The 25,559-nt window shown below is 45.6% G+C and overlaps 1 protein-coding gene and 2 long non-coding RNA genes across 3 annotated transcripts in view; 1 reads left to right on the top strand and 2 right to left on the bottom strand.

Annotated features, from left to right (window-relative positions):
• SEC14L2 (SEC14 like lipid binding 2) overlaps window positions 1-15,618 on the bottom strand; it is a 36,325-nt gene extending 20,707 nt beyond the window's left edge. Inside the window, exons 1-2 of the mRNA XM_079956946.1 lie at window positions 15,459-15,618; window positions 2,181-2,256 (exon numbers count right to left, since the gene is read on the bottom strand). Coding sequence (XP_079813072.1) covers window positions 2,181-2,256; window positions 15,459-15,512 — 130 coding nt within the window. The 5' untranslated portion in view covers window positions 15,513-15,618. The remainder of the gene's footprint in view (window positions 1-2,180; window positions 2,257-15,458) is intronic.
• LOC307205138 overlaps window positions 1-25,559 on the bottom strand; it is a 183,649-nt gene that overhangs the window by 114,177 nt on the left and 43,913 nt on the right. The window lies entirely within an intron of this gene.
• Window positions 1-25,559, top strand: part of LOC307205108 — a 64,726-nt gene that overhangs the window by 14,309 nt on the left and 24,858 nt on the right. The window lies entirely within an intron of this gene.

Below are 25,559 nucleotides of genomic sequence, written 5' to 3'. Positions count from 1 at the left end.
GTGCCACTTCGAGCTACTTGGAGCAAAGCTGGCATATAAACGTAATAAAACAGAGACAGCAATGTGGTGAGCCATCATGGGGAAGGAAAGAGAGATTTTAAAAATTACCCAGTTTATTTTGATTATGAGTTGCCTAATAAAAATATGTTCCAAGTCCCCCATTCCCCAACCTGGTGCCCTCCAGATGTTTTGGACTACGACTCCCATTGCCTTTGCCCACTTTGCCAGGCTGGCTGGGGCTGCTGGGAGTTGTAGTCCAGCAACGTCTGGCGTTCACCGCATTGACTAGCCTTGATCTAAAGAAACAGGAAATTTCCAGAAGCAAGTGGAAACATTCCCAAATCAGGTTAACAAAAACCCCCACAAAACTATCTGCTCCCATCAGCCCCAGTGAGAAGAACAAATGGCCAGGGATGATGGGAGTTGTAGTCTAAAGCATCTGGCATTGTGCTTCTTATATAGGAGGGTGTAGGAAGATCTCAGGGTGGGGTGAGTATTTTTTAAAAAGATTGTACCACTAGGGACTGCTGCCCCTGTTCACTCCGCTCACTAACCCACCTGCTGCTTTGCTAGACTCCCTCCACTCAATTTACACCTCACCCACCCCCTCACCTATTCCCCTCCCCAGCTCAATCCAAGGCCCTTTCCCCTTTTAAATGACCGGGGAGCCACTTCACAAAGTGCCTCGCTAAACCGCTGTGTGAAGCGCCCCTGCTCCACCCCATTCACTCGCTTGCTGGCCTGCCATTCCTCCTGTGGGACTTGGTAGCCGCACAAACTGCATCATGGCAACAGCCTTACGTTTTTATGTATATAGGCAGATATAAGTAAAAAAAAAAAAGTCACAAAACTTCAGTCCATTGGAAAAGTTAAATAAAATAATTAGAGGAGCCAGACTTAAAGGAGGAGTGTGGGATTTTTAAGGTAAAGGGACCCCAGTCGTGACCAACTCTGGGGTTGCGGCGCTCATCTCACTTTACTGGCTGAGGGAGCCAGTGTACAGCTTCCGGGTCATGTGGCCAGCATGACTAAGCCGCTTCTGGCAAACCAGAGCAGCGCACGGAAACGCCGTTTACCTTCCCCCCAGAGTGGTACCTATTTATCTACTTGGACTTTGAGCTGCTTTCGAACTGTTAGCTAAAAGGGGGTATGGGCTGGAAGAGGTTGAGAAACACTGACCCAAGCATATCAGACCTGGAGCATATTAGGTTGGTGTCTCCGTTTAATAAAGAACAGGGAAATCTGTACCGAGTTTGCGTGACCATGGCTAGCTGCACACATTAATAAAAATGTTATCTGGATTGAGCACTCAGTCACCTGGGCCCGGCCTTGGAATTCTGAACAAGATCTGCCTCTTTGTGGACCCGCTGTGCTTAATGCAAAGCCCGTGCCTGGTACGTTCTGGTTTTTGGACTTTACCAAACAGAGAAAGTGCAAGCAAAGGAATCTTGGGTGATAAAAAACACACGACTCTCTCCGTTCATCCCAGTTAGGGAAGATAAGCACACACACACACACACACACTCCTCTTGTTCCTGCAGTGGCCTGTCTGGTTCTCCATACCAGCTTCCAGGCCACAGCCGATATATTTACACTTGGGAGCACTTGCAGGCAAGTCTACAAAAACCACCAAAGAACCAGAGAAAAGGGACTGTAGCTCATGTTGAAGATCCCAGGTTCAATCCCCAGCATCTCTAGGTAGGGCTGGGAGAGAAAGGACTCCTGGATGGTTAAGTCCAGTAAAAGGTGACTATGGGGTTGCGGCGCTCATCTCGCTTTCAGGCCAAGAGAGCCAGCGTTTGTCCACAGGCAGCTTTCCGGGTCATGCAGCCAGCATGACTAAACGGCTTCTGGCGCAACAAAACACTGTGATGGAAACCAGAGCACACAGAAACGCTGTTTACCTTCCTGCCACAGTGGTACCTATTTATCTACTTGCACTGGTGTGCTTTCGAACTGCTAGGTTGGCAGGAGCTGGGACAGAGGAACAAGAGCTCACCCCGTCGCAGGGATTAGAACCACTGACCTTCTGATTGGCAAGTCCAAGAGGCTCAGTGGTTTAGGCCAAAGGGCCACCTGGAATCCTAGAGAGTCCCTGCCAGTTGGTGCAGATGTTGTTAGGCTAACCACTGCATCAAGTGTTTCATGGCACAAAGCAAACAACCCCCAGGCCTTCTTACCTCGGAGCCATTTCAAGAGATAGTAGTCCTCTGTGATAGGCAGCAGAGGAAGGATATCCTGGATGTTCTCACGGAACTGAGGAGAAAAATGGAAAACACAGAGGGTGTGTGTGTAAAGATTTAGGATCCCGTTACTGTACAGAGTTTTGCTCTCACACCTTTCTATAATGCGACCAAGACATCCCCAGAAGTTAAGTCCTGTTGAATACTGTGAGACTTATTTTCAAATAAAAGAGCTATCTCCACTATACATTTTATACTTTAAACAACCATTGGCTTTCCCTGAATCCTAAAAATTATAGTTTGTTAAGGGTGCTGAGAGCTGCAGTTCCCAGAGTGGCTTAACAATCAATCCCTCTTCCCAGCAAATTCTGGGAATTGTAGTTCCACGAGGGGGGTATTTTTATTTCTTTGTTTATACCCCGCCTTTCCCCCTAACATGACTCAAGGCGGCTAACAGATAGAAACAATAATCACTAAAAAACCAATAATCACTAAAAACATAGAAAACAACAACTATTAAACATTATTAGAATTAAAACTATATACATATATAAAATCAGTTTAAGACACACAAATAATTACAATAATGTTGTAAGTTTGTGGGTGCCAGACACCCTAAGTTCTTGAAACCAGTGATGTTAAAATCTAATCAATGTTTGGACTGTTAAAACTGGGTAAACAGACCCAGTGTGTGCTAGACACTGAAGATGCTTTAATTAAGCCAAGTGTCAAGTGTGAATTAAGGCAGGCTGACCTGTGTTAGGCGATAGTCAACCTGGTCCCTACCACCCACTAGTGGGCATTTCAGGATTCTAGGTGGGCGGTAGGGGGTTCTACAGCACAAGCTGAATCCTCCTTCCATCGAGCACTGGTGGGCGGTCAGGAAATTTTACCATCAAGAAAGATGCATTAGTGGGCGGTAGGTATAAAAAGGTTGACTATCCCTTTATTAAGACAGCACCATGAATCGGCTGATGTCTGATGTCTGTTTGGATCCAGGACTGTGCCTATGGAACTGAGAAGACCTTTTAGTGTAATATTTTTTTCCTCCATTCATAAAAGTGGGGGTCATCTTACACATGGACAGTGCATAGGGTGGACATTTGATTGGTTGTTGCCATGGCTGTCAGTGGCTATTGTGCGTCTTATTGGTTGCTGCATCAGTGGGTGGTGTTGACTGGCAGTTGGGCGGGTGATTGGCAGCTTCTGCCGGCGGGCGGGACATAGGGGAGGCGGATCTTGTGACACGTGCGGGTGAGCGATTTTTGGCAATCCCCTCTAAAAAAAGCTCAAGAACCCTGGGTGATCCCTCACCAAAAAAGCTCAACAACTCTGTCACCCCCTCCCCCATTTTCTTAAATTTGAGTCTTATACACGGGGGGCGTCCTATAGACGGAAAAGTACAGTATGTGTAAATAAACCATGGACCCTAGGAAATTGCGCCTGGAACCCCTGGAATCTCTCACCGCTCGGAGATAAAAATGGCGTGCAACACTAACAACGACATCAGCCCATTAATTAAGAGCAGTCTGTAGAACAAGGAGGTCTTCACAGCAAGGAGGGAGGCAGTCTAGCTTCTCCAGGGAGCAAGTTCCAAAGTCTGGGAGCTGCCACCGAGAAAGCCGTGATGGAGCCAGCAAAACTGACTTGCCAAATGCTCTTAATTACAATACCTGGTCATGCCCATTGTGCAAAGTCCCACCTCTCTCCAAGGCAAACAATACTTTTCTGCATCAGATGCCTCTTCTGCCAGGTAGATCTCTCTGATTCAGCCTTATCGCCACACAATTCAACATTTGCAAGAATTGCACATGATCGCAACCTCTGGGGTACATCATTTTGAGCACAGCATTATGCTTTGATACTACCATGACACACACACACACCTGGTCCCCTTCTAGTTCTAGCATGAATGCCGTTCATTTATATTGGGCAGAATAAAGAGATTGTAAACAAAGAAAATAATTAACCTGCACACTCCAGCAGGAAAGGAACCTGTTGCAACATACACAATCGATCCAGCACTTGGAGAGATGCCAGCCAGCTTCCAGAGGTCTGCACAACTCCGAGGTACAAAAAGAGACCTCGAGAAACACAAAATTATGCTGGAAGATCTTCTCTTCTTAATGAAGCTAATTAGATTATTGCAGCTAGAACTGGGTCACAAGTAGCCCAGCGACTGCCAGCTGTATCATTGGGAAAAGCCAACATGGAAGGGTTGTGCAAAGAGGAAAAAGGGATATGAAGCATAGCTGTCAACCTTCCCCTTTTTTGCGGAAAATTCCCTTATTCCAGCGCCATTTCCCGCTGCTATCCCGGATTGTTGGATATCCCGTAGACTGTCCCTGGGACAGGTGAGGCTGCTGATCCCTTATTTTCAAATCTGAAAGTTGACAGCTATGATATGAAGTTGAGAGAATTTTGCAGAGATTCATGCCACCAGCAGGACTTGCCGATCAGAAGGTCGGCGGTTCGAATCCCCGCGACAGGGTGAGCTCCCATTGCTCAGTCCCAGCTCCTGCCTACCTAGCAGTTCGAAAGCACGTCAAAGTGCAAGTAGATAAATAGGTACCGCTCCAGCGGGAAGGTAAACGGCGTTTCCATGCACTGCTCTGGTTCGCCAGAAGCGGCTTAGTCCTGCTGGCCACATGACCCGGAAGCTGTACGCCGGCTCCCTCGGCCAGTAAAGCGAGATGAGTGCCGCAACCCCAGAGTTGTCCGCAACTGGACCTAATGGTCCCTTTAAGGTAAAGGTAAAGGTACCCCTGCCCGTACGGGCCAGTCTTGACAGACTCTGGGGTTGTGCGCCCATCTCACTTAAGAGGCCAGGGGCCAGCGCTGTCCGGAGACACTTCCGGGTCACGTGGCCAGCGTGACATCGCTGCTCTGGCGAGCCAGAGCCGCACACGGAAACGCCGTTTACCTTCCCGCTGGTAAGCGGTCCCTATTTATCTACTTGCACCCGGAGGTGCTTTCGAACTGCTAGGTTGGCAGGCGCTGGGACCGAGCAGCGGGAGCGCACCCCGCCGCAGGGATTCGAACCGCCGACCTTTCGATCGGCAAGCCCTAGGCGCTGAGGCTTTAACCCACAGCGCCACCTGCGTCCCTTTACCTTTACCTTTACGCTACCAGCACATCCCTCCAGCTACAAAAGTCATCCCTCCAGCTACAGGTCTTATCGGAGTTGAGACGAGGCTCAAGATCTACAGGACGTACAAGACTTAGAAGCTAATCCACCCAGCAATGTGGAAAGGTCAGCGACCTGACATATATTCTTTGCAGTCAACAAAACCTGGAGGCAGAATTCAAGGTGATGAACTACCGGAAGTATAGAATAACCCGGAGGAAGTTTAAAAAAGTATGAAAGAGGTTGTTGCAATTTAAGAACCCTGGGGGCAGGGGGACATGTACCGCACTTTGGGAAAAGCCGTGCTAATGCATCAGCGCCGCTTCCGAAAGCAATGATTTGGAACCCCCAAACCTGGAAATAAAACTTGGAAGTGCTCATAAGAAATAAGTTAGAAAAGACATGATCCACATGTGGTGGACGTGTGAAAAGTTTAATACTTTTTTGGGGAAAATATACGATGAATTAAAAAAGATGATGGGGATAACTTTTACTAAAAAACCGGAGGCATTTCTATTTAGTATTATAGATAAAGAGATCCCAAAAAATCTAAGAGAGTTATTCTTGTATGCAACCGCAGCGGCTCGTATACTTGTGGCCAAGGGATGGAAAGATCACGAGGCTCCAAAAATAACAGATTGGCAAATCAAATTACAGGAATTGGTGGAGACGGCTCAATTGACTAGGAAACTCAGAGGAAACTCAAAGCAAAAATTTGCGGGAAAATGGGATGGTTATAGAAGATATGTTCAAAAATACACTAATAGTTTTGACTCCGTGCTAGAATTAGACTGATAAAGGAACTAAAAGGAGGTGGGTAACAATTAAGGATTTATTATGTTTTCAGAATGTATTAGATAAATTATATAGAAAGGTTTATTGTTTTGTGTAAATTCAAATGTAAGATAAAATATACGCAAAGGGACTTGACAAGAAGTCAAAGTTGAAGAAAAGATTTTGGAAGATAAAAGGGGAAAAATATTTACTTTCATTATTATCATTTTGTGTGGGGGTGGGGGTGTCTGCACATATGTGTGTTGTTGTATGCAATGTTTGGGAGGAAATAAGACGGTAAATAACAAATAAACTAAATATCAATGTATGTAATTTTTATTTCTTAATTATATTTAGTGGTAGTAAAAAGAAAAAAAAGAAAAAAGTTAGAAAAGAAACTGGATTACAGGTGTCAGAAATTAAAGAAGCTTGGCAATCACCTTGGTCTGCAGCTTCCCAGCATGTTCTCACGGGCAACGCCTATATAGTTCTTAAAATGTTCTATGCCATGGGGTGGAAGGAGAGAGTAGAAGCGCATGGTTCATATTGGGCACAGCATGTTTCCCTGCAGAAGTTTAGTTTGCCAAAATTTCTAATCCACCTAACAGGATCTCAAAGAAATTACAAATGGCATCCAATGCAGATTATCGTAACTCCTAGATATCCTTTTCTCCCTGCCTTTTAAGTTTCTAGTTCCCATCTTTGCAGAGGAAAAAATAAAAGTGCCTGGGCACATTGGTTGCTAGGGATTAATATTTTTTTTTCTATGGCGTTCAATCAAAGATTTTATTGTACATGCAGCTGGGAGTGCTCTTAATTAATTTTTCTGGTACAGGGCATTTTTTAATTGGCTTGTGATTTGAATTGCTATATTTTAATGTTTACTTTCAAATGGGATTTACGTATTTGTTTCCAGCTTGGGAAAGTTGTTGAAAAGCAGCTTGGAAATATTATTTTATGTATTTTTATATAACAGAATTTGTATACCACTTAATTGGGTGGGCAAGGTGTGGGAGGGGCCCTCTAAGCTGTTTACATAAAATATACACTAAAGCAATAAATAAAGAGTCTGAAGTTAAAAATAGGCAGACTTAAAAAAACAACAACACCAAAATATAAATAAAAGTGACAGTTTGGAACATGCATTATTTTTAAAAAGACATATGAAAATGCATGTCAGCTCTACATACCTGGGGAGGCTTGCCTGGACAAAAAAAAAGGATGTTGACAAATACCAAAAATGATACAGCAAAGGCACGTGCCTAAGGTCAAGGTGCAGGGAGTTCCAAAGTGTACCTTGGTTCCCAAATGCCGAAAACCCAGAAGTAAGTGTTCCAGTTTTCTAACGTTTTTTGGAAGCTGAACATCCGATGCAGCTGTCAGCTATTGTTTCTGGGGTGCCTGCACCAATCAGAAGCTGCGCCTTGGTTTTCAAACATTTCGGAAGTCAAATGGACTTCTGGAATGGATTATGTTTGGTGCTTTTTTTTTTCCTTTCTATTTATTTTGCGCTTTTGTTTTTGAGGTTTTTTCGGTTAATTTGTTTTTGTGACTGTGTGAAACCCAGTTCAGCTACTGATTGATTGATTGATTGATTGTGTGACTGCAGAAATGGATAAAAGCCCCCCATCCAAACTGATCATCAGTGCCGGTAAGAATAAAAAAATAATTTTGATTTTTATCATCTACAATACTTATTTTTTAGTACAGGACATGGGTTATTGCTTTCATTTTATGGATCAATGGTATCGCTGGTTAGTAAAATTCATGTTAAATTGCTGTTTTAGGGATTGTTTTTAAAAGTCTGGAATGGATTAATCCGTTTTGCATTACTTTCTATGGGAAAGCGCGCCTTGGTTTTGGAACGCTTTGGTTTTGGAACGGACTTCCGGAACGGATTAAGTTTGAGAACCAAGGTACCACTGTAGTTGCTGCCACACTGAAGGATCTTCACAATTACCTTGTGCAGGAGGTCAAGCTAAAAGATGGTGACCTGCCACTCAGTGAGCTTCACGGTTGTGTGAGGATTTGAAAGCTCTAGGCATGTAACCGGTACTCCACATATTTTTTTTGAAAAAGAAATATTTCTTGAATAAGGAAGATGTATTCTGGTTGCTAGGCAACTGCAGCACAGCTGGCTAGCTGTGAGAATTGGATCCTGCCGTGAATATTTGGGAGAGGTTACACTTAGGTGCAGAGTTGCTCAGTGCCCCTACGGTGGGGGCCACTGACCTGAGGCCCTCTGAATATTTTGGACTACAACTCCTATCACCCTCAGCATCATACAGCCACAAGGGCTGGGGCTAATGGGAGTTGTAGTTCAAATCATTTGATGGGCCCCTATACAGCCAGTTCAGTAGCCCTTGTGACAAGTGTGACATTATTGCACAACTGATTTAGTGATATGGCAGCTTAGAGCTAGTAAAAGGTAAAGGTACCCCTGCCCGTACGGGCCAGTCTTGACAGACTCTGGGGTTGTGCGCCCATCTCACTTAAGAGGCCAGGGGCCAGCGCTGTCCGGAGACACTTCCGGGTCACGTGGCCAGCGTGACATCGCTGCTCTGGCGAGCCAGAGCCGCACACGGAAACGCCGTTTACCTTCCCGCTGGTAAGCGGTCCCTATTTATCTACTTGCACCCGGAGGTGCTTTCGAACTGCTAGGTTGGCAGGCGCTGGGACCGAGCAGCGGGAGCGCACCCCGCCACAGGGATTAGAACCGCCGACCTTTCGATCGGCAAGCCCTAGGCGCTGAGGCTTTAACCCACAGCGCCACCTGCGTCCCTTAGCTTAGAGCTACCTATGGACAATTTACAGCAGCTGATTCCAGAAGCTGCTGGAAACCCCAATGGCAACACAAATGCAACGATACAATTTCTCATAAAAAGACAGATTACAGTATTCAAAACGCAGAGGTATGCAGAGGGAGAACTGTAGCTACTGGGATATATTTCATATAACAGTAGCCTCAACTATTACGGGGGAGGATTTATATTGGGCTGAAGGTCCCCAGTTTGGGGGCTGGAGCTTGTGGCACATTTGGAAACCCAAGGAAATTGTTGTGGATACCAGAAAATACCCATTTCACAGAAGAAAAACTGATAATGTTAGAACGCCCTCTAAACATGCAAATCACCTATCCCCATAAAGAAACAGTCCAAAAAAAAAGCAGCCCCCACCACATTGTCACATTTAGGATTCCAGATACACAGCATAATAATAATAATAATAATAATAATAATAATAATAATAATAATAATTTATTTGTACCCCGCCCATCTGGCTGGGATTTCCCAGCCACTCTGGGCGGCTTCCACAAAAACCAAAAATACACTAAGATGTCACACATTAAAAACTTCCCTGAACAGGGCTGCCTTCAGGTGTCTTCTGAATGTCAGGTAGTTGTTTATCTCTTTGACATCTGATGGGCGTTCCACAGGCCTGGTTCCCTGCAACCTCACTTCCCGCACAGAGGGAACCACCAGAAGGCCCTCGGAGCTGGAATGTGCAAACAGTTTTGGCAAACAAAGTAAAATGCCGTATTGTTATCCCCATACTGCAGATAGGAAAACTAAGGTTGGGAGGATAATGGCTAGCCTGAACAAGGTTTGAATCGGGCACTTCCTGGCTTACATTCTGGACACTACCAGTCCGAACCTCCCAGGTAGAAAAGGGGCTTGGCAAAGGTGAGTGTAAGCGAAGCAAGGAGTGCCCGTTCTAAGTTCTGAATTCACTTCGGTCACAAAATACCAAGCACCGTGGAAAGAGCCTGTGCAGTTTCCCCAGCGCCCCAAACCCATGAATGCAGCACTCTGTATGCCTCCCCTTCCACCAGTCTCCAAGCAACCACATTCCCCTGGCAAAAGTGCCAGCTCCTCCACCCTGTGGGACACCCCACAGAGCAACGCATTGCTTGGAGCCTGGTGACGAAGGGAACCTGCCCTCGTCTGTTTAAGCGTTGCATGGCATCATTTTTTTTAAAAAAAGTGGGGAGTTACATTAATAAATCAAACCTGCTTCCGCAAGACTCTGTTATTTCAGAATGCAGGCTGAGCATTGCCAATTATGCAAAAGAAAGCATGAGAATGCTACGCAAGGCTTCCAGAACTTGTACGAGGCCTAAAAAAAAGCAATTACGGTAATCCGGTTTTAATTACTACTGCAATTGTTCTTCCTCTGCTCTTTGAAGCCATCCAATAAGCTTTGTGCTTGGAAGTTTAGAAGACATCTGGAGGCAGCCCTGTTCAGGGAAGATTTTAATGGTTGAAGATTTATTGTGTTTTTAATCTTTTGTTTAAAAACACAATAAATCATCAACCATTTTCATCTTTTGTTGAGGACATGGGTGGCGCTGTGGTCTAAACCACCGAGCCTAGGGCTTGCTAGATGGACCAATGACCTGATTTGGTCCAGGGCAGCTGCCTGTGTTTACCAGGGCAAAGGCTGCAAGGCTTTATGCCTCTCTGCAGATGATGGCAGTAGATACCCCAGAGTCTTGGCCTTTCCCCAGTGATTTTCTTCCTCTTCAGGTCTTTAAGGGAGAAAAGTGGCCTTTTCCAGGTCCTCTGTTGTTTCCCTTTACAGAAACTCTTACAACAAGAAAAATGGAGAAAACTAGAGAGAACAACGGTGCAAGCCTATTCTTTAAGGTAAAGATAAAGGGACTCCTGACCATTAGGTCCAGCCGTGGCCTACTCTGGGGTTGCGGCGCTCATCTCGCTTTACTGGCCAAGGGAGCTGGCATACAGCTTCCGGGTCATGTGGGCAGCATGACTAAGCCGCTTCTGGCAAACCAGAGCAGCGCATGGAAACGCCGTTTACCTTCCCGCCAGAGCGGTACCTATTTATCTACTTGCACTTGATGTGCTTTCAAACTGCTAGGTTGGCAGGAGCAGGGACCGAGCCACGGGAGCTCACCCCGTCGTGGGGATTCGAACTGCCAACCTTCTGATCGGCAAGCCCTAGGCTCTGTGGTTTAACCCACAACGCCAACCGCATCCCTTTACTTGGAAGTAAAATTTATTGTTTTCAGTAGGGCTTTTTCCTTAGGGCAGCTTCCCCCAACCTGGCACCCTCCAAATGTTTTGGACCAACGGGCTGGGGAGTGTAGTAATCCAAAAGATCTAGAGGTCACCTGGGTGGTGAAAGTTGCCCTAGACAAGGGAAAGTTTTCAGCCTTAAAATTCTGTTGCCTTCAAGCTTCCCATGAGCTGGCTGTATCTATTTGCCCGTGTTCATTGAACATACACGATTATTCTTTTATACAATATCTTTGAGATGCTTTCCTACTTAGTAGCTGAGCAATCTAGGTATGAAAGACCACCTAGTGTAAAAAGAAATTCTAAGCCCCAAACCCCAATTTATTAAAAAAAATAAAATGTTGCAGGATGGGTCAATCGAGTGCCATTGGCTCAGTCCTGTGCAATCCTCTGCCATCAGGCCTATGCAGGAATTCTTCCTACGTTGGCCTGTTGATATTTTCTTTTAATTTATTTCTTGCTTTTAACTTCTTTGTAACTTTTTATGACGTTATTGCTTGGTTTCATGTTTTTATATTGTTGTAAACCGCTGTGATATACTTTTTATGATGCCGCAGTAGATAAATATTTTTTTATAACTAAATACAATAAATAAAAAGACCCACACCCAAACCACATATATATAGCATACAGTTAAAACAAATGATGTCCCCCATAGAATCCTGGGAACTGTAGTTTAAGGGCACTAGGAATGCTAGCTCTGCAAGCAGTCAACTACAGCTCCCAGCATTCTATGGGGGAACCAGTGTGCAGTGTGGATGCGACTTTAAACACAGCCTGCTTGAGCAGTGTTTAAAAGCCATCCTCTTCAGAAAATAAGAAGAGCCTGCTGGATCAGCCCAATGGCCCATTTGGTTTAGCATCCTTGGACTGAGTCAGACCATTGGTCCATCTGAATCAGCGCTGTCTACTCTGTCTGGCAATGGCTCTGCCAAGGACTGAACGTCCGACTTTCTGAATGCAAAGCACTTGCTCTACTGGTAAACCACAGACCTTTGCTGTGTAGGAAATGTTTCTGCAGGTCCGATGGACACCAGGTGCCAACGAAAGCTATTGCCTTCATGTTCTTCCAAGTGAGTTTCTCAAGAGGGCATCTGTGAGGATACACCATGCTTTTTGTGGGAAACAGGTGCCAGGCTAGAGGTCATCATTCAGCCTGCTCTCCTTATGCACTCCCATTTCTATTTTTACAACTTTTTACAACTGATCAAAGGTGCAGCATCAGTGGAAAAGACCCAACTTCAAGACCAGAATTATTTGGGCAAGGGCCACAGCTCAGTGGGAGAGCATCTGCTTTGCATGCAGAAGGTCCCAGGTTCAATGCTCAGCATCTCCAGTTAGGTCCTCTGCCTGACACCCTAGTCACTGCCAGTCAGTGTAGCAATACTGAGCTGGATGAACCAACAATCTGACTCAATAGAACACAGCTTCCTGGGTTCCTGTGAATTAAGGGAAGGATCACAACAAAGAGGCAGAACATCTGCTTTCCATGCAGAAGATCCCAAAGTTCAATCCCTGGCATAACCTTGGAGAGCTGCTGCCAGTCAGTGCAGACAATACTGAGCTGGGTGGATGAATGGTCTGGCTTGGCATCTTCCTATGTTCCTAGGAAGGGGATTTGCTGGGGTGGGGAGGAAACAATAAATACAAACAAAACAGTAGATACGGTTTACAAAATTTGCAACCAGAAGATATGGCAACAGGCACTAGGTTTAAAACAACTTTAAAACAATTAAGGATGCAGATTTGCAGGGCCAAAAGGTCAATTAGCCAGGAGCACAACAGCAGAGCCAAAACTCTGTGTTCACACAGGCAGAATCACCTTAATTCACTCCAACAGCAAATTCAGGTGGTGAGTACCAGCTGGAGATGTTGAGAAAAAACGAGGCCATTGAGAAACAAAAGAGGGAACAACCTGAATGAACTGGCAGTTCCCGATATTTTGCAAAAGTGGAGAAGCAATTAAGAGACACTCAAGTGAGGAGGACCTAGCGAGCTGTTGCGCAAAGCTTTAAGCCTGCTGGAGGAGAACTGGCTGGTTTGCACCCTGAGTAGGAGCAGTTCTAAGAAAAGGTAAGAATAGATTGCAACATTTCGTTGCACTGTCCATTTTGTCGCTCTAAGAGCAAACTCAGGCGGCTGAGTGCCGATCACATCGGAAGCAAAAAAACAGGACCATTCCAAAATAAGGTGGAAACTTCTACAGTACATACGAAGGGGACTCTTCTCTCATCCAAACCAGGACACAAATGTATACAAGTCTGCAAATTAACATGGAGGATACCCTATGTTTTTAGAATCCCTAGATGGTCCAGCAAAGGCCCTCTAAGCTTAAACAAGCAGAAAAATGCGGAGTGAGGTAAGGGGGTTCTAGAGCAGGCTACTTTTTTCAGGCTGCCCCCCCTAGATTCTATAAACTCATCCCCAGTGTCCCCTAGCTCACCCACTAAGAAAAACAGTATTACAATAATCAAAATCCAATGAAAATTATTTAGTTTAATTAATTCAAGAAACTTGATGAACTTGGGCCAGGGAATCCAGCAAGTCTGATAAAAATTCACACCTCCTGTGCTCCCTGCCAGCTTCTTGCACAAGTTGACCCCACCGCCCCCCCCCCCCAGGTGGCAGCAGTGGTGGACCTACATTTTGGGCGCCCTGAACTGTTACGGAGGCCCCTTCGCCACCAGCAGTGAGCTCTGAGTGACTACCATTATCTTCTCCGGCAGGGTTGTTCCATGACAGATCACCACAATTTAATTATTTTTTTTAATTAACTACTACATGTCAGATTTTGATTAAAATCGCTATACTGGATTATCTCACATGTCGGAGACACTGGTGTGAATAAAAAAAGCCCTATGCCTTATAGTTTTTGAGTTATGGTGGCGGGGGGAGGTGTGAAAACTAGGGAAATGTTATTTACATGGAGGATGCACTTTTCAAAGCAATTTTTTTTAAAAAAAACTACGTGGCTGAAAGTCACTTCTGGGGCCCCTCCAGGGACCTGAAGTAGAAATGAAATGGGGGCCATTTCACCCACTTTGAAAACTACTGGTGTAGAGGAACTAGATGCTGGGCAAAATGAGCTAGCCTGCAGTTGAACATAGCAGGCAAGGGGACCCAAAACTGTTCCACAAGTCTCCTTTTAATGGTTGATGGAGGCCTGAAGAGGAGCACCATTTGTGGCAAGGCTTGCTTGCACGTCTAAGTCTCAGATGCTGGGGGTTTGAACCACTAGTGGGAAGCGAGGGGGACAGGAGATACTGTGATTTCTTCCCCTGCTGACAAACTTCCCCAGAAATTTGCTGCCTGGCACCTACTGGGACGCAAAACATGGGATTAGTTAGAGGGACCTTTGGCCTGGCCCGGCCAACCTTATGTAAGTTACCCACTTGGACACCGGTTAAGAAATGGCCTGCCCTTTACTTAACCCCTGGGGGAAAGTCTCTCTCTCACACCTGCACAAGCCTTACTGAAGAGCTTTGAGGTATGTGCCAGAGAGAGATCTCGCTTGCTATCATGACCCACTGTTTACCTCTTAGGTAAATATGGGTCAGAAGAGGCGAGAGAGAAAAGGGAAGGAGATAAAGAACAACCGCACGACAACCTTGCAAGGTAGACAGGTCAGGATGATTGCAGAGGGTTCCTCCTCCCCCCAAAAAAGCACTCCAACCCTGCACGTGCATAGCCCCCCCCCCAAATGGGCATTGCCAGGATTTATGTTAGGGGAGCAGGTGGCCAGGACTAATGTGGGGCACCTGTCACCCTCTGTCTAGCAAATTCGGACGGAAACGTTTCAACAACAGTTGTTGAAAATAACTTTCTTTTGACCCCAAGTGCTCAGAAAACCTGTCAAAATCTTCCTACAGTTTCTACTTTTAGTTAAGTAATTGATTTATTTATTACTTGATTTAGGGGGAGGCAGCTACCCTCCCTACCCCCCTGGCTACGCCCATGAAACCCCTCCCTTAGAAATCAAAGGAGGGCGGCGGCGGCGACTTCTGAGTAAACATATCCACAGAGTCAGGCTGCGGCTTAAAGGAAGTGGGCAGTTTTATCCCTGGAGATCACAGGGCGCCTTTTGCAGCACCAAGGACGGGGGCGGGATGCTTGAAACCGGATAAGTCAATCACGGCGCGCGGGGTGGGGGGGTGGGGAGAATCGGTCCCCATAGCTACTGCTTACGTGTGCTTAAGAAGTGGGGCTACGCTGGGCTCAGAATTGGGGGATCTGAGCCAGCCCCCTAAGAACTGAGCGAAGTAAACGCAACGCAGAGAAAGAATGGATGGATGGATGAGGTTCATGGTCCTAGTCCTCTTGATCATCTCTTCTCCTTACCTTGGCCAGCGCCTCCTCCTGCTTGGCGCTGAGGTCGCCAACGTACCCGCTCATGGTGGCCCGCGCTCTTGCAGCTGATCCAACCGGCGAATGCCGAGCCGGTGTCCGGTCCGAAGGCTTTCATGGCCAGCCGGGCTCTGCCAGGCTCCCAAGCCCCGCCCCGGCTCGGCCCTTAAAGGGGACGTGCCTCTTGGCGAGCTGCGCGGGCGCGGGTCTCTTTCTGCGCACTCGGCCAGTGCCGGATTTACGTATTGTATAAGCTAAACATCACCTTGCCAACAAAGGTCCGTATAGTTAAAGCTATGGTTTTCCCAGTAGTGATGTATGGAAGTGAGAGCTGGACCATAAAGAAGGCGGATCGCCAAAGAATTGATGCTTTTGAATTCTGGTGCTGGAGGAGACTCTTGAGAGTCCCGTGGACTGCAAGAAGACCAAACCTCTCCATTCTGAAGGAAATCAGCCCTGAGTGCTCACTGGAAGGACAGATCCTGAAGCTGAGGCTCCAATACTTTGGCCACCTCATGAGAAGAGGAGACTCCCTGGAAAAGACCCTGATGTTGGGAAAGATGGAGGACCCAAGGAGAAGGGGACGACAGAAGACAAGATGGTTGGATAGTGTTCTCAAAGGTACCAGCATGAGTTTGACTAATCTGCGGGAGGCAGTGGAAGACAGAAGTGCCTGGCGTGCTCTGGTCCAGGGGGTCACGAAGAGTCGAACACGACTAAATGACTAAACAACAACAACAACAACATAAGCTAAATAAGCTATAGCTTACGGCCCCACTCTCTTGGGGGCCCAAAAAAATTTAAAAGGGGAAAAAAACTGGGTCTGCATTTCTAAAATATAAGATAAAAAACCCCCTACATACAGCAACAGTGTTTTTTGTTTTGTTTTGTTTTGTTTTGTTTTGTTTTGTTTTGTTTTGTTTTGTTTTGTTTTGTGTAGGCACCTATGATGTAAGTAATGGGCCCCGCCTGCTAGCCTGCTCCCTAAAATATCACTGGCTTGCTCATTTCTATACAGTGGTACCTTGGGTTACATACGCTTCAGGTTACATACGCTTCAGGTTACAGACTCCGTTAACCCAGAAATAGTACCTCGGGTTAAGAACTTTGCTTCAGGATGAGAACAGAAATTGTGCTCTGGCGGTGCGGCAACAGCAGGAGGCCCCATTAGCTAAAGTGGTGCTTCAGGTTAAGAACAGTTTCAGGTTAAGAACGGACCTCCGGAACATATTAAGTACTTAACCCGAGGTACCACTGTATATATAGGGTGCCAACATTCTGTAGGTGCAAATGGCTTTAGATACCTATTAGGTCCATGAATTACCATATAGCATATATTCAACACAAAAAACAGCGACAATTTGTTGTTGACAAAGGACAGCTACCTTCAGTAGCTTACAGCCTCAGCAAACCTAAATCCGGCCCTGGGTAGGGGGTTGCAGCTGAGGCCTGACCTTTCGCGCTCTGTGAAGTTATGGGGTGCTCAAAGCGCAGGCACACACAGGAAGGGAGAAGAGCTGTCAGGGTTGCCAACTGACTGGGCAGAGAAGGAGCCTAGCCTTGTTCTTGGGAGGTTGACAAGAGCATCAGGAGAGGCTGTTGGATCAGGCCAACAACAGCTCATCCAGTTGAGCATCACAGCGGACAACCAGATGGCCCAATGCGAAAACCCTTAAGGAGGGTTTCCAGCAACTGGTATTCAGAAGCGATGCTGCCTCCGACTGTGGGGGCAGAGCATAGTCATCGTGGCTAGTAGCCAGTGATCGTCCGTGAATTTGTCTGTTGCTCTTTTGAAGTTATGCAATTTGGCAGCCTTCGTTGCGTCCTGAGGCAGTGAGTTCCGTAGGTTAACAGTGCTGCATGAATAAGTCCTTTCTGGGATCTGCGTGGAATCTGCCAACTTTCAGCTTCATGTGATGCCCACGAGTTCTAGGGTTACGATAGAGGAAGATAAACATTCCTTTATCCATGCTCTCCATGCCATATTTTGTGAACTTCTGTCTGTCACCCCTTCCTTGCCTTTTGTTCCAAACTGAAAAGCCCCAAATGCACAGTTAGAGGTATAGAGGTAAATAAATGTGTTTTAACTGATTTTAATGTTGTATTTTTATATTGTTGTAACCCACCCTGGGACTCCAGATAAGAAATCTAATTCCTGCTTGAAATACATCTCGATAACTTATTATATTTATTTTGATTGCACTCATATTCTGCCCTTTTCCCCCTCCCATGAGCTCCAGGTGGTGTACATGGTTCTCTCCCTCCTCATTCCATCCTCAAAACAACACTGCGTAGGTTGCAGAAATCTTCCAAAGGTTACCATCCAGTGAGCTTCACATGGCTGAGTGGGGATTTGAACTCTGGCCTTCCAGATCCTAGTCTGACACTCTAACCCAAGGGTTGGCAAACTAAGGTCTGCGGGCCGGATCAGGCCCAATTGCCTTCAGGAGTTTGCTTGGTGCAGCCTACATTTTGGACTGCCAAGGAAGCACGTGTGTGTGTGTGTGTGTGTGTGTGTGTGTGTGTGTGTAGCGAAAACCCAGAGATCAGCTTTGCTATCTCCTCCTGCTTGAACAGCAGGTCAATGTGCAGTAATCAGTGGTAGATGTGATAAGCATTATCATGGGATCAGTGTCTGTACACGAAACGGCGGCTCAAGGTGGGAGAGCAGAGGCAAAGTTGGCATCCTAGGAGGGGTGTTGCAAAGGTGCGGCCTGCTGTCCTTTGGCTCCCCCACCAGCCTGCAGTGACTGGCAGCTCTCACAGGCAGAACAACAGAGGGACTCTTACCCAGCTAGACAGTCCGCCTGAGCCAAACAACACCCCCCCCCTGCTTTAACCTTGGACTTTCTGGGCTTTGGCCTCCCAGATAAAAGTCACTTTCCACCTGCCACACCACACATTTCATGGATAGACTGCTTTGATCCGGGAAAGAGAATGGGGAGAAATTCAATTTACATTCATTTATTTATTTGTTTACATTTATATATATTTGTTATATATAAATATATATATGCCACTGTTTCATAGGAAAAATATCCACATGCTTTAGAATAATACATAAAACCATGCATTGAAAAATATATATTAAAAAATTACAACCAGACATCAACCATTGTGGCAGGATGTGCTGTTGGTTTCTGCTCTCTTCACTGTGCAGCGAAGTGCTTGTCACGAGACAGGTGTTTACATTCCACAGTCTGTGCTGTTGGGTTTTCCCACGGGAAAGGAGACTGGATGTGACGTACACTGGTTTCCTGTTTTTCACTGTTCTCACAGTGTTCTCTCCATGCTTCAGAGGGAGAGGATGCTTTCTCTGCTCCGGCAGAGGCAAGATGTTTTTCTGTAATCTACCAGCTTTGAAGTGTAAATAAAGTAATATAGAGTATGTGGCACGTACTCCTCATCATTCCGCTGTGCTTGGGACACTGCAAATTCAACAGTTCTTACATGCCTGTGTAAGCTTGGCAGAACAAAATAGTTTTCAGCAGCGGTTTAAAAGTTGGCAGAGAAGGGGCCTGCTGAATCTCTAGTGGCAGAGAGTTCCACAGGACTGGGCCAATGAAACTAGAGGTTTCTTAAATGTATAGTCACCTGTTCCCTTTTCCATCTGGCCACTAAGGATTATCCCCATGTTACAGATTCTTCCCCTTGCACCAGTACCAATAGGTGACAACATAGCATCCTGAACCACACCTGAGGTCAGTAGACCTAGTTTGGTGGGGGTACCATACAGTACAGGTCATGTAGCGCATATCAGTCACTTTCCCCACCCCTCATCACCTAGCAGTGGAGCCAGCCCTGTTCATAGTACAGTGGTACCTCGGTTCTTGAATGTAATCCATTCCGGAAGACCGTTCAAGTTCCGCAACGTTCGAAAACCGAGGCGCAAAGGGCTGGCTGCAAATGCAATAAAGAAAATTGAAAAACACGCAGCGGAAACCATTCAATTTCTGAGGCGCCTTTGAAAACGGAACCATTTATTTCCGGGTTTTTGGCATTCGGGTTCCGAAATGTTAGTCAACGGAGACGTTCAGGAACCGAGGTACCACTGTATATCCTACAACTCTAAAACAATTCAGCTATGTCCTTTTGATCATCGTGTATCACAGTCCTTATGAATTCAAGTCCCACTTATCTCTCTGGGATAGCGTCCCTTGTTATGTGTCCACTGGATAAAAACTTTTAAATCAGCCAAGGCACCAGGTTTAAAAATAATTGCAGAAGCAATTACGCTGGGCTTTCTGATGGATACGCCCAAAGCTCTATAGCAGAGACTTAGGCAAATGAACAGTGTTGCAGAACAGGATCGCGAACACTCCATGCCGTAACAATTTCTTGCTGTTGTTGGTGGCAGCAGTTGCCCATTTTAATACAGGGAATGATCCACAGTGGATGGCTCAAAACCATCACGGCATAATTAATTCGTGTAGGTTGGTGTGTTCATCTGCCTTGTTCAGCATGTTAATCTGTTGGCATGCCGCCCTTTGTTTCAGCTGTGAATATAGTTAAACATCAAAACAACCTCAGATGGGAGTGGCGTCTTTCCTCCCCCAATCTTGCACCCGTGAAGTTACTGTGATTAGCGTAAAAGAAGGAGCTCAATTTAAAGCCAGTCCAGATTTGAGTGGGTGGAGATTAGACAACGCGGGAAGATGGCGTCCTTGGTTTTTTAATCAAAATGGTTTCGGAAACAACATAAAACTTTATCTCTAACCCCATAAGAGTTTCACTTCAGTTCCACGTGCACAAAACATTGTACAGGGTAGGATTTGTTGAACGGTTGGTGGTAGAGTGTCTGCTTTGCCTGAGAAGATCTGAGGTTCAGTTCCTGGCATTCGTAGAAAGGGCAGCGAAAGACTTTGCCTGAAATCCTGAATAGCTGCTGCCAGCCTGTGTGTACAACACTGACCTAGACAGACTAATGGTCTGGCTTGATACAATGAAGGGCCACAGCTCAGTGTCAGACCATCTGATTTGCCTGCATTGGATCACCAGCATCTCCAGGTCGAATCGGGACCGACTCTTGGCACTGTGGGTTAAACCACAGAGCCTAGGACTTGCCGATCAGAAGGGTGGCAGTTCGAATCCTCACGACAGGGTGAGCTCCCGTTACTCTGTCCCTGCTCCTGCCAACCTAGCAATTCGAAAGCACGTCAAAGTGCAAGTAGATAAATAGGTACCGCTCCGGCGGGAAGGTAAATGGCATTTCCGTGTGCTGCTCTGGTTTGCCAGAAGCGGCTTAGTCATGCTGGCCACGTGACCTGGAAGCTGTACGCCGGCTCCCTCGGCCAATAAAGCAAGATGAGCGCCGCAACCCCAGAGTTGTCCGTGTCTGGACCTAATGGTCAGGGGTCCCTTTACCTTTACCTTCTCTTAAAACCTGAAATTCCTGGCCCTGTGAATTATAATCCTAAAATTATAATGCTCACCCAGCATTAGGAGTGGCCAATATTTGTATTTCTTCATCCGAAAATATAGTAACATCACTTTTTTTTAATAAAAAAAAATTGTTCTAGCTTATTATTTTTCTGCCAACCCAAGTTGTGCCTTTGTTAGTTACCTTGAGAATCCTGTACTCAAAAGTGGCAGAAAGTATTTCAAATGAACGGAGGTGCCAGGAATTTTATCTGGAATCTTTGGTGTACAAAATGTGTATGGTGGTCCATCCCAGTTTAGGAAATGAAATGTCTGAGCTGCCTTTGACAATTATATATCTTGAATCTTATTGATAATGTAATACCCTGCTGTTTACTTTTCTATCTTTCCCTCTTTACCAAGATGGGGGAACTTCAGGGACTGGACCCAGATGTGGCCCTAGTCTAATGTTCAAAGACAAGAGTCTTTTTGGTTCCAGCCCTGTCCACCTGCCTCTTGGAAAGTGACCCAGGAGGGAATGCAGACCTCAAGCCAAGGAAGCGTAGAGAAAGGGGTAGAGAACCCTGGTCACCAACACTGGAATGCCAAATTGGTTAGAATGCGGTGCTGACAGCAGCAAGGTTGCAGGTTCGAGGTGCATATCCCTGTATTGCAGGGGGTTGGACTAGATGATCCTCAGGGTCCCTTCCAGTTTTATGATTCTAACTGCCACTGGAATCCTCTAAACCAGCCTGAAGCTGACAGCAGGAAACATTTAACTAAAGGTGCAGGAACCCCAAATCTCAGTCGTGCTTTGCCTGTCCACACCTGAGAGAACACAGCAATCACATTCATTTTTTTAAAAAAATTCTCAACAAATCATGATTTAGCAATAGTGTCATTGAGATACTCTGCAAAATGTGGGTGAACATTTGGGAAATGTGGGTCCAGGCTAGTTTGAAAATAAATTTACTAATGCACAGAAGAGCAGGCAAGATCTAATACCTTGGGAAGATCGAAGAAGCTCCAGTTCAGAATTATCTAGGAGCAGGGTTTGGTGTTTTTTTGTTTGGGGTGGGGGGTTGCTGCAGTTTCCAAGCAGTGTTACTAGGCGACGAAGAAAAGGATAACCTAAAAAAGAAAAGGGGAAAAAGAGTGATTCAGAACCAGTTGCTAGAATTTTGTGTGTGAGAGAGAGTAAATCCAAAATTGCTTTAGTATAAATTCGTAGTTATAAATTTAAATTTAGTATAAATTGGACACGGGTGGTACTGTGGGTTAAACCACAGAGCCTAGGACTTGTCGATCAGAAGGTCGGCGGTTCGAATCCCCGCAACAGGGTGAGCTACCGTTGCTCGGTCCCTGCTCCTGCCAACCTAGCAGTTCAAAAGCACGTCAAGTGCAAGTAGATAAACAGGTACCGCTCTGGTGGGATGGTAAACAGCGTTTCCGTGCGCTGCTCTGGTTCGCCAGAAGCGGCTTAGTCATGCTGGCCACACAACCCGGAAGCTGTACGTCGGCTCCCTCAGCCAATAAAGCGAGATGAGTGCCGCAACCCTAGAGTCGGCCATGACTGGCCCTAATGGTCAGGGGGTCCCTTTACCTTTTTAAAGCATGAGTAGGGAATCTACAGAGAGATGTTGGTGAACTACAACTCCCATCAGCCCCAGGAAACACGGCCAATGGCCAGGAATGATAGAAGGTCCACTGGTTCCTCATACCTGTCTTAAGACCGTGAAAGAACCTCGCAAACAAATATATCCTAAAATAGGCTGTTCTCTTCTATTGCTGGTACTATGATGCTACATTTTAAGCAGTCAAATTAGGTTAGATTTTTTACATTGTTTAGTATGAGGCTCTATGGATTTATTTTATGTACTTTTTTTAAAAAAAGTTTTTATTTATACTTTTCAAGTTTATACATTGCATTAGTTTTACAATCGAATCCTTTAACATTTCAAAGTTTGACTTCCTTCCCCCTCTTTCTGTGGTTCCTTAAATTATTTTTTTAAGATCTTCTGCAGATCCAAATTCATTTAATTCGCTCATTTAATTACCTACTTTAAATATATACTCTTATGAAACTGCAGGTTGTTACAATAATCTTGCCAATGTTTTTATCTGTTTGAAATTTATCTCTAAATATCAAATAAACCATTTCCATTCTTTTATAAAAAAAGTTTGTTATCTTGAGTTATTATTCAGGTAATTTTCTGCATATTACATACAAAAACTTAATGGATACACAAACTTATGGAATATTCTCTGCACTTGTTGACCTGGTTCTTTTTTTTTATCGTTTACACGTTAATTTTGTTGTTGTTTATTTGGTAACTGTGAGGTGACTGGGGCACAATTTTGTGGAGGGGTGGCACACTGATAAACTGACTGTGAGCAGAGGTGTTGGGGTCTGGGGCTGTAGGCAATCGAAGAGCTGCAACTGTTTTTGCAGTAGGGTCCCTCTCTCTCCCACATCTAGCCTTGACAAGCTGACTTCTTGATGCCTTCCAGTGAAAGTGTGAACAGTTAAGTGGAAAGGATGCTACCAATTTAAAGGTAAAGGTAAAGGGACCCCTGACCATTAGCGCCACCTGTGCCCTTTACAGCCCTTTTAATGTGTTGGCCTGGCGGAACTCTGATAACACCCCTTCCTTGCTGGTTGGCGCAGAGAGACAGGTGTGGGTGGGTGTAAACTATCCTATTGGACAAAGGTAAAATAGACATTTATTGCTACGCCTACATTTGTTTCCAGCCCCACCCACCACTGGCAAACGGCCCCCAGAAGCCTGCCAAGAAGGAAATATGGCCCTCATCTTGAAACACCTCCCTCACCTGTTTTGTTTGGCTGTATTAATTGGTTTAATGATTAGCTTGGTTGTTTCAATATGAATAAATAATGGCAGAGAACGTTTACAGTTAGCTCCTGTCGGGTGACTCTCCCTTTGAAACCTGTTCAGGTATCAGAATGGTTAACATCCAGAGATGGCAGACCTACTCCCAGGGAGAAACTGCCAAGCAACCCTCATTAGCGCAACAGCACCACAAAGACTTAATTTGTTATGTTGTTGTCGGAGCATCCGACCTGCAGTCATGAGGAAATCCTTGGAAAGGAGCCCAAGAGAGACGGACAGCATCGTCTCACTCAAAATGTTTCTGACAGGAAAGGAGAAGCAGTTGGCTGGGGATGAAGAAATAGAAGTGGGTGCCCAGCAGGTCTGTCCCAACCGTTCTGTAAGCTGGCAAAGGACCATGTTGCAAACTGTTTCTGCCCCAGTTCCAGGAACCAAAGCTGGCAGGTGAATCTCATTTCAACAGGACAGTGGGATCCTCTGAGCTAGGCATGGATTGATCCATCAGTATCAGTTCTCTATGCTTCTTGTTTTTTCTGCACTTTTCTGAACCAATTTGGATATTTTTTTTTAAAGAATCCTCAATAAAGCTTGACAGCGAATTTCCCCTAATATACAAATTTTTGCAAAGCAATTTTCTGTACAGGCAACTCCTCATTTATGCATATATTGGGAACACCACTGGAAAAAGCCTTCAAACAACCCTTTGAACCTCTGGAAACCTTTGAAAACCCCTTCAGAACAAAACTCCACCAAACTCCACCCCAAACCTCCTTGCTCTCCACAGGCCTCAAATGTCAGTGCAAAGGGTCCTAGGATTGCACTTGCAAAGGCTCAAGAGATTGCTAGAGCCTATTTTCGTGCCACTTTTGCCATTTTTGTGCTCTTTCAGGGCCATTTTTGCCCTTTTTCATGCCACTTCCAGGTTTGTGGTGATGCACATGTGTATTTTGAACGCACGTCAGTGGGGAGTTGTCTATAATTTAATACATTAATGCAGCTTTCATTAATTTATGCATTTATATGCACACAATTCCCAGGGCGGTTTAACCGTCAATCCCTCTTCCCCAGGGAAGTCTGAGAAGTTTAATCTCTCAAAAATACTGATCTCCGGCAGTATAGAGGCTGCACCCTGGAATGCCGACCCTATCAAACCTGTTTGTTGAACCCTCTTGTCGCTTTTAGTGTGTCTGACCCTACGCTTTTGTTCCAGTGTCTGAAAGGGGTGGAGAACGTCTCCTTGAATAGGAATGCAAAGTGAAGTGTGGTGTGGAATTATGCTAGTCTGGTCTCAGGGCCAAAACATAAATGTGCAGGCTTGGCTGCAGAGAGAAAGAAAAATGGCTTTCGATACCTTCAACCATGGTATCCTTCTGGAGTGGCTGTCTGAGTTGCGGGTGGGTGGCACTGTTTTGCACACACTCCAGTCTTACAGTGGTACCTCAGGTTAAGAACTTAATTCATTCTGGAGGTCCATTCTTAACCTGAAACTGTTCTTAACCTGAGGTACCACTTTAGCTAATGGGGCCTCCCACTGCCGCTGCGCCACCGGAGCACGATTTCTGTTCTCATCCTGAAGCAAAGTTCTTAACCCGAGGTACTATTTCAGGGTTTGAGGAGTCTGTAACCTGAAGCGTCTGTAACCTGAGGTACCACTATACTTGGATGGTCATCTCCAGAGGGTGATGCTTGGGGAGTGTTCTTCAGCCCCGTGTGGGGTTCCTCAGGGTTTGATTTTATCCCTCATGCTGTTGAACAACAACATGAAACTGTTGAAGAAGAAGAAGAGGAGTTTGGATTTGATATCCCGCCTTTCACTCCCTTTAAGGAGTCTCAAAGCGGCTAACATTCTCCTTTCCCTTCCTCCCCCACAACAAACACTCTGTGA

The sequence above is a fragment of the Podarcis cretensis genome (assembly GCF_951804945.1).
Source record: "Podarcis cretensis genome assembly, chromosome: 16".
NCBI classification, from domain to species: Eukaryota; Metazoa; Chordata; class Lepidosauria; order Squamata; family Lacertidae; genus Podarcis; species Podarcis cretensis.
The sequence above is the reverse complement of the archived record's forward strand: the minus strand, read 5'-3'. Positions and strand labels throughout refer to the sequence as shown.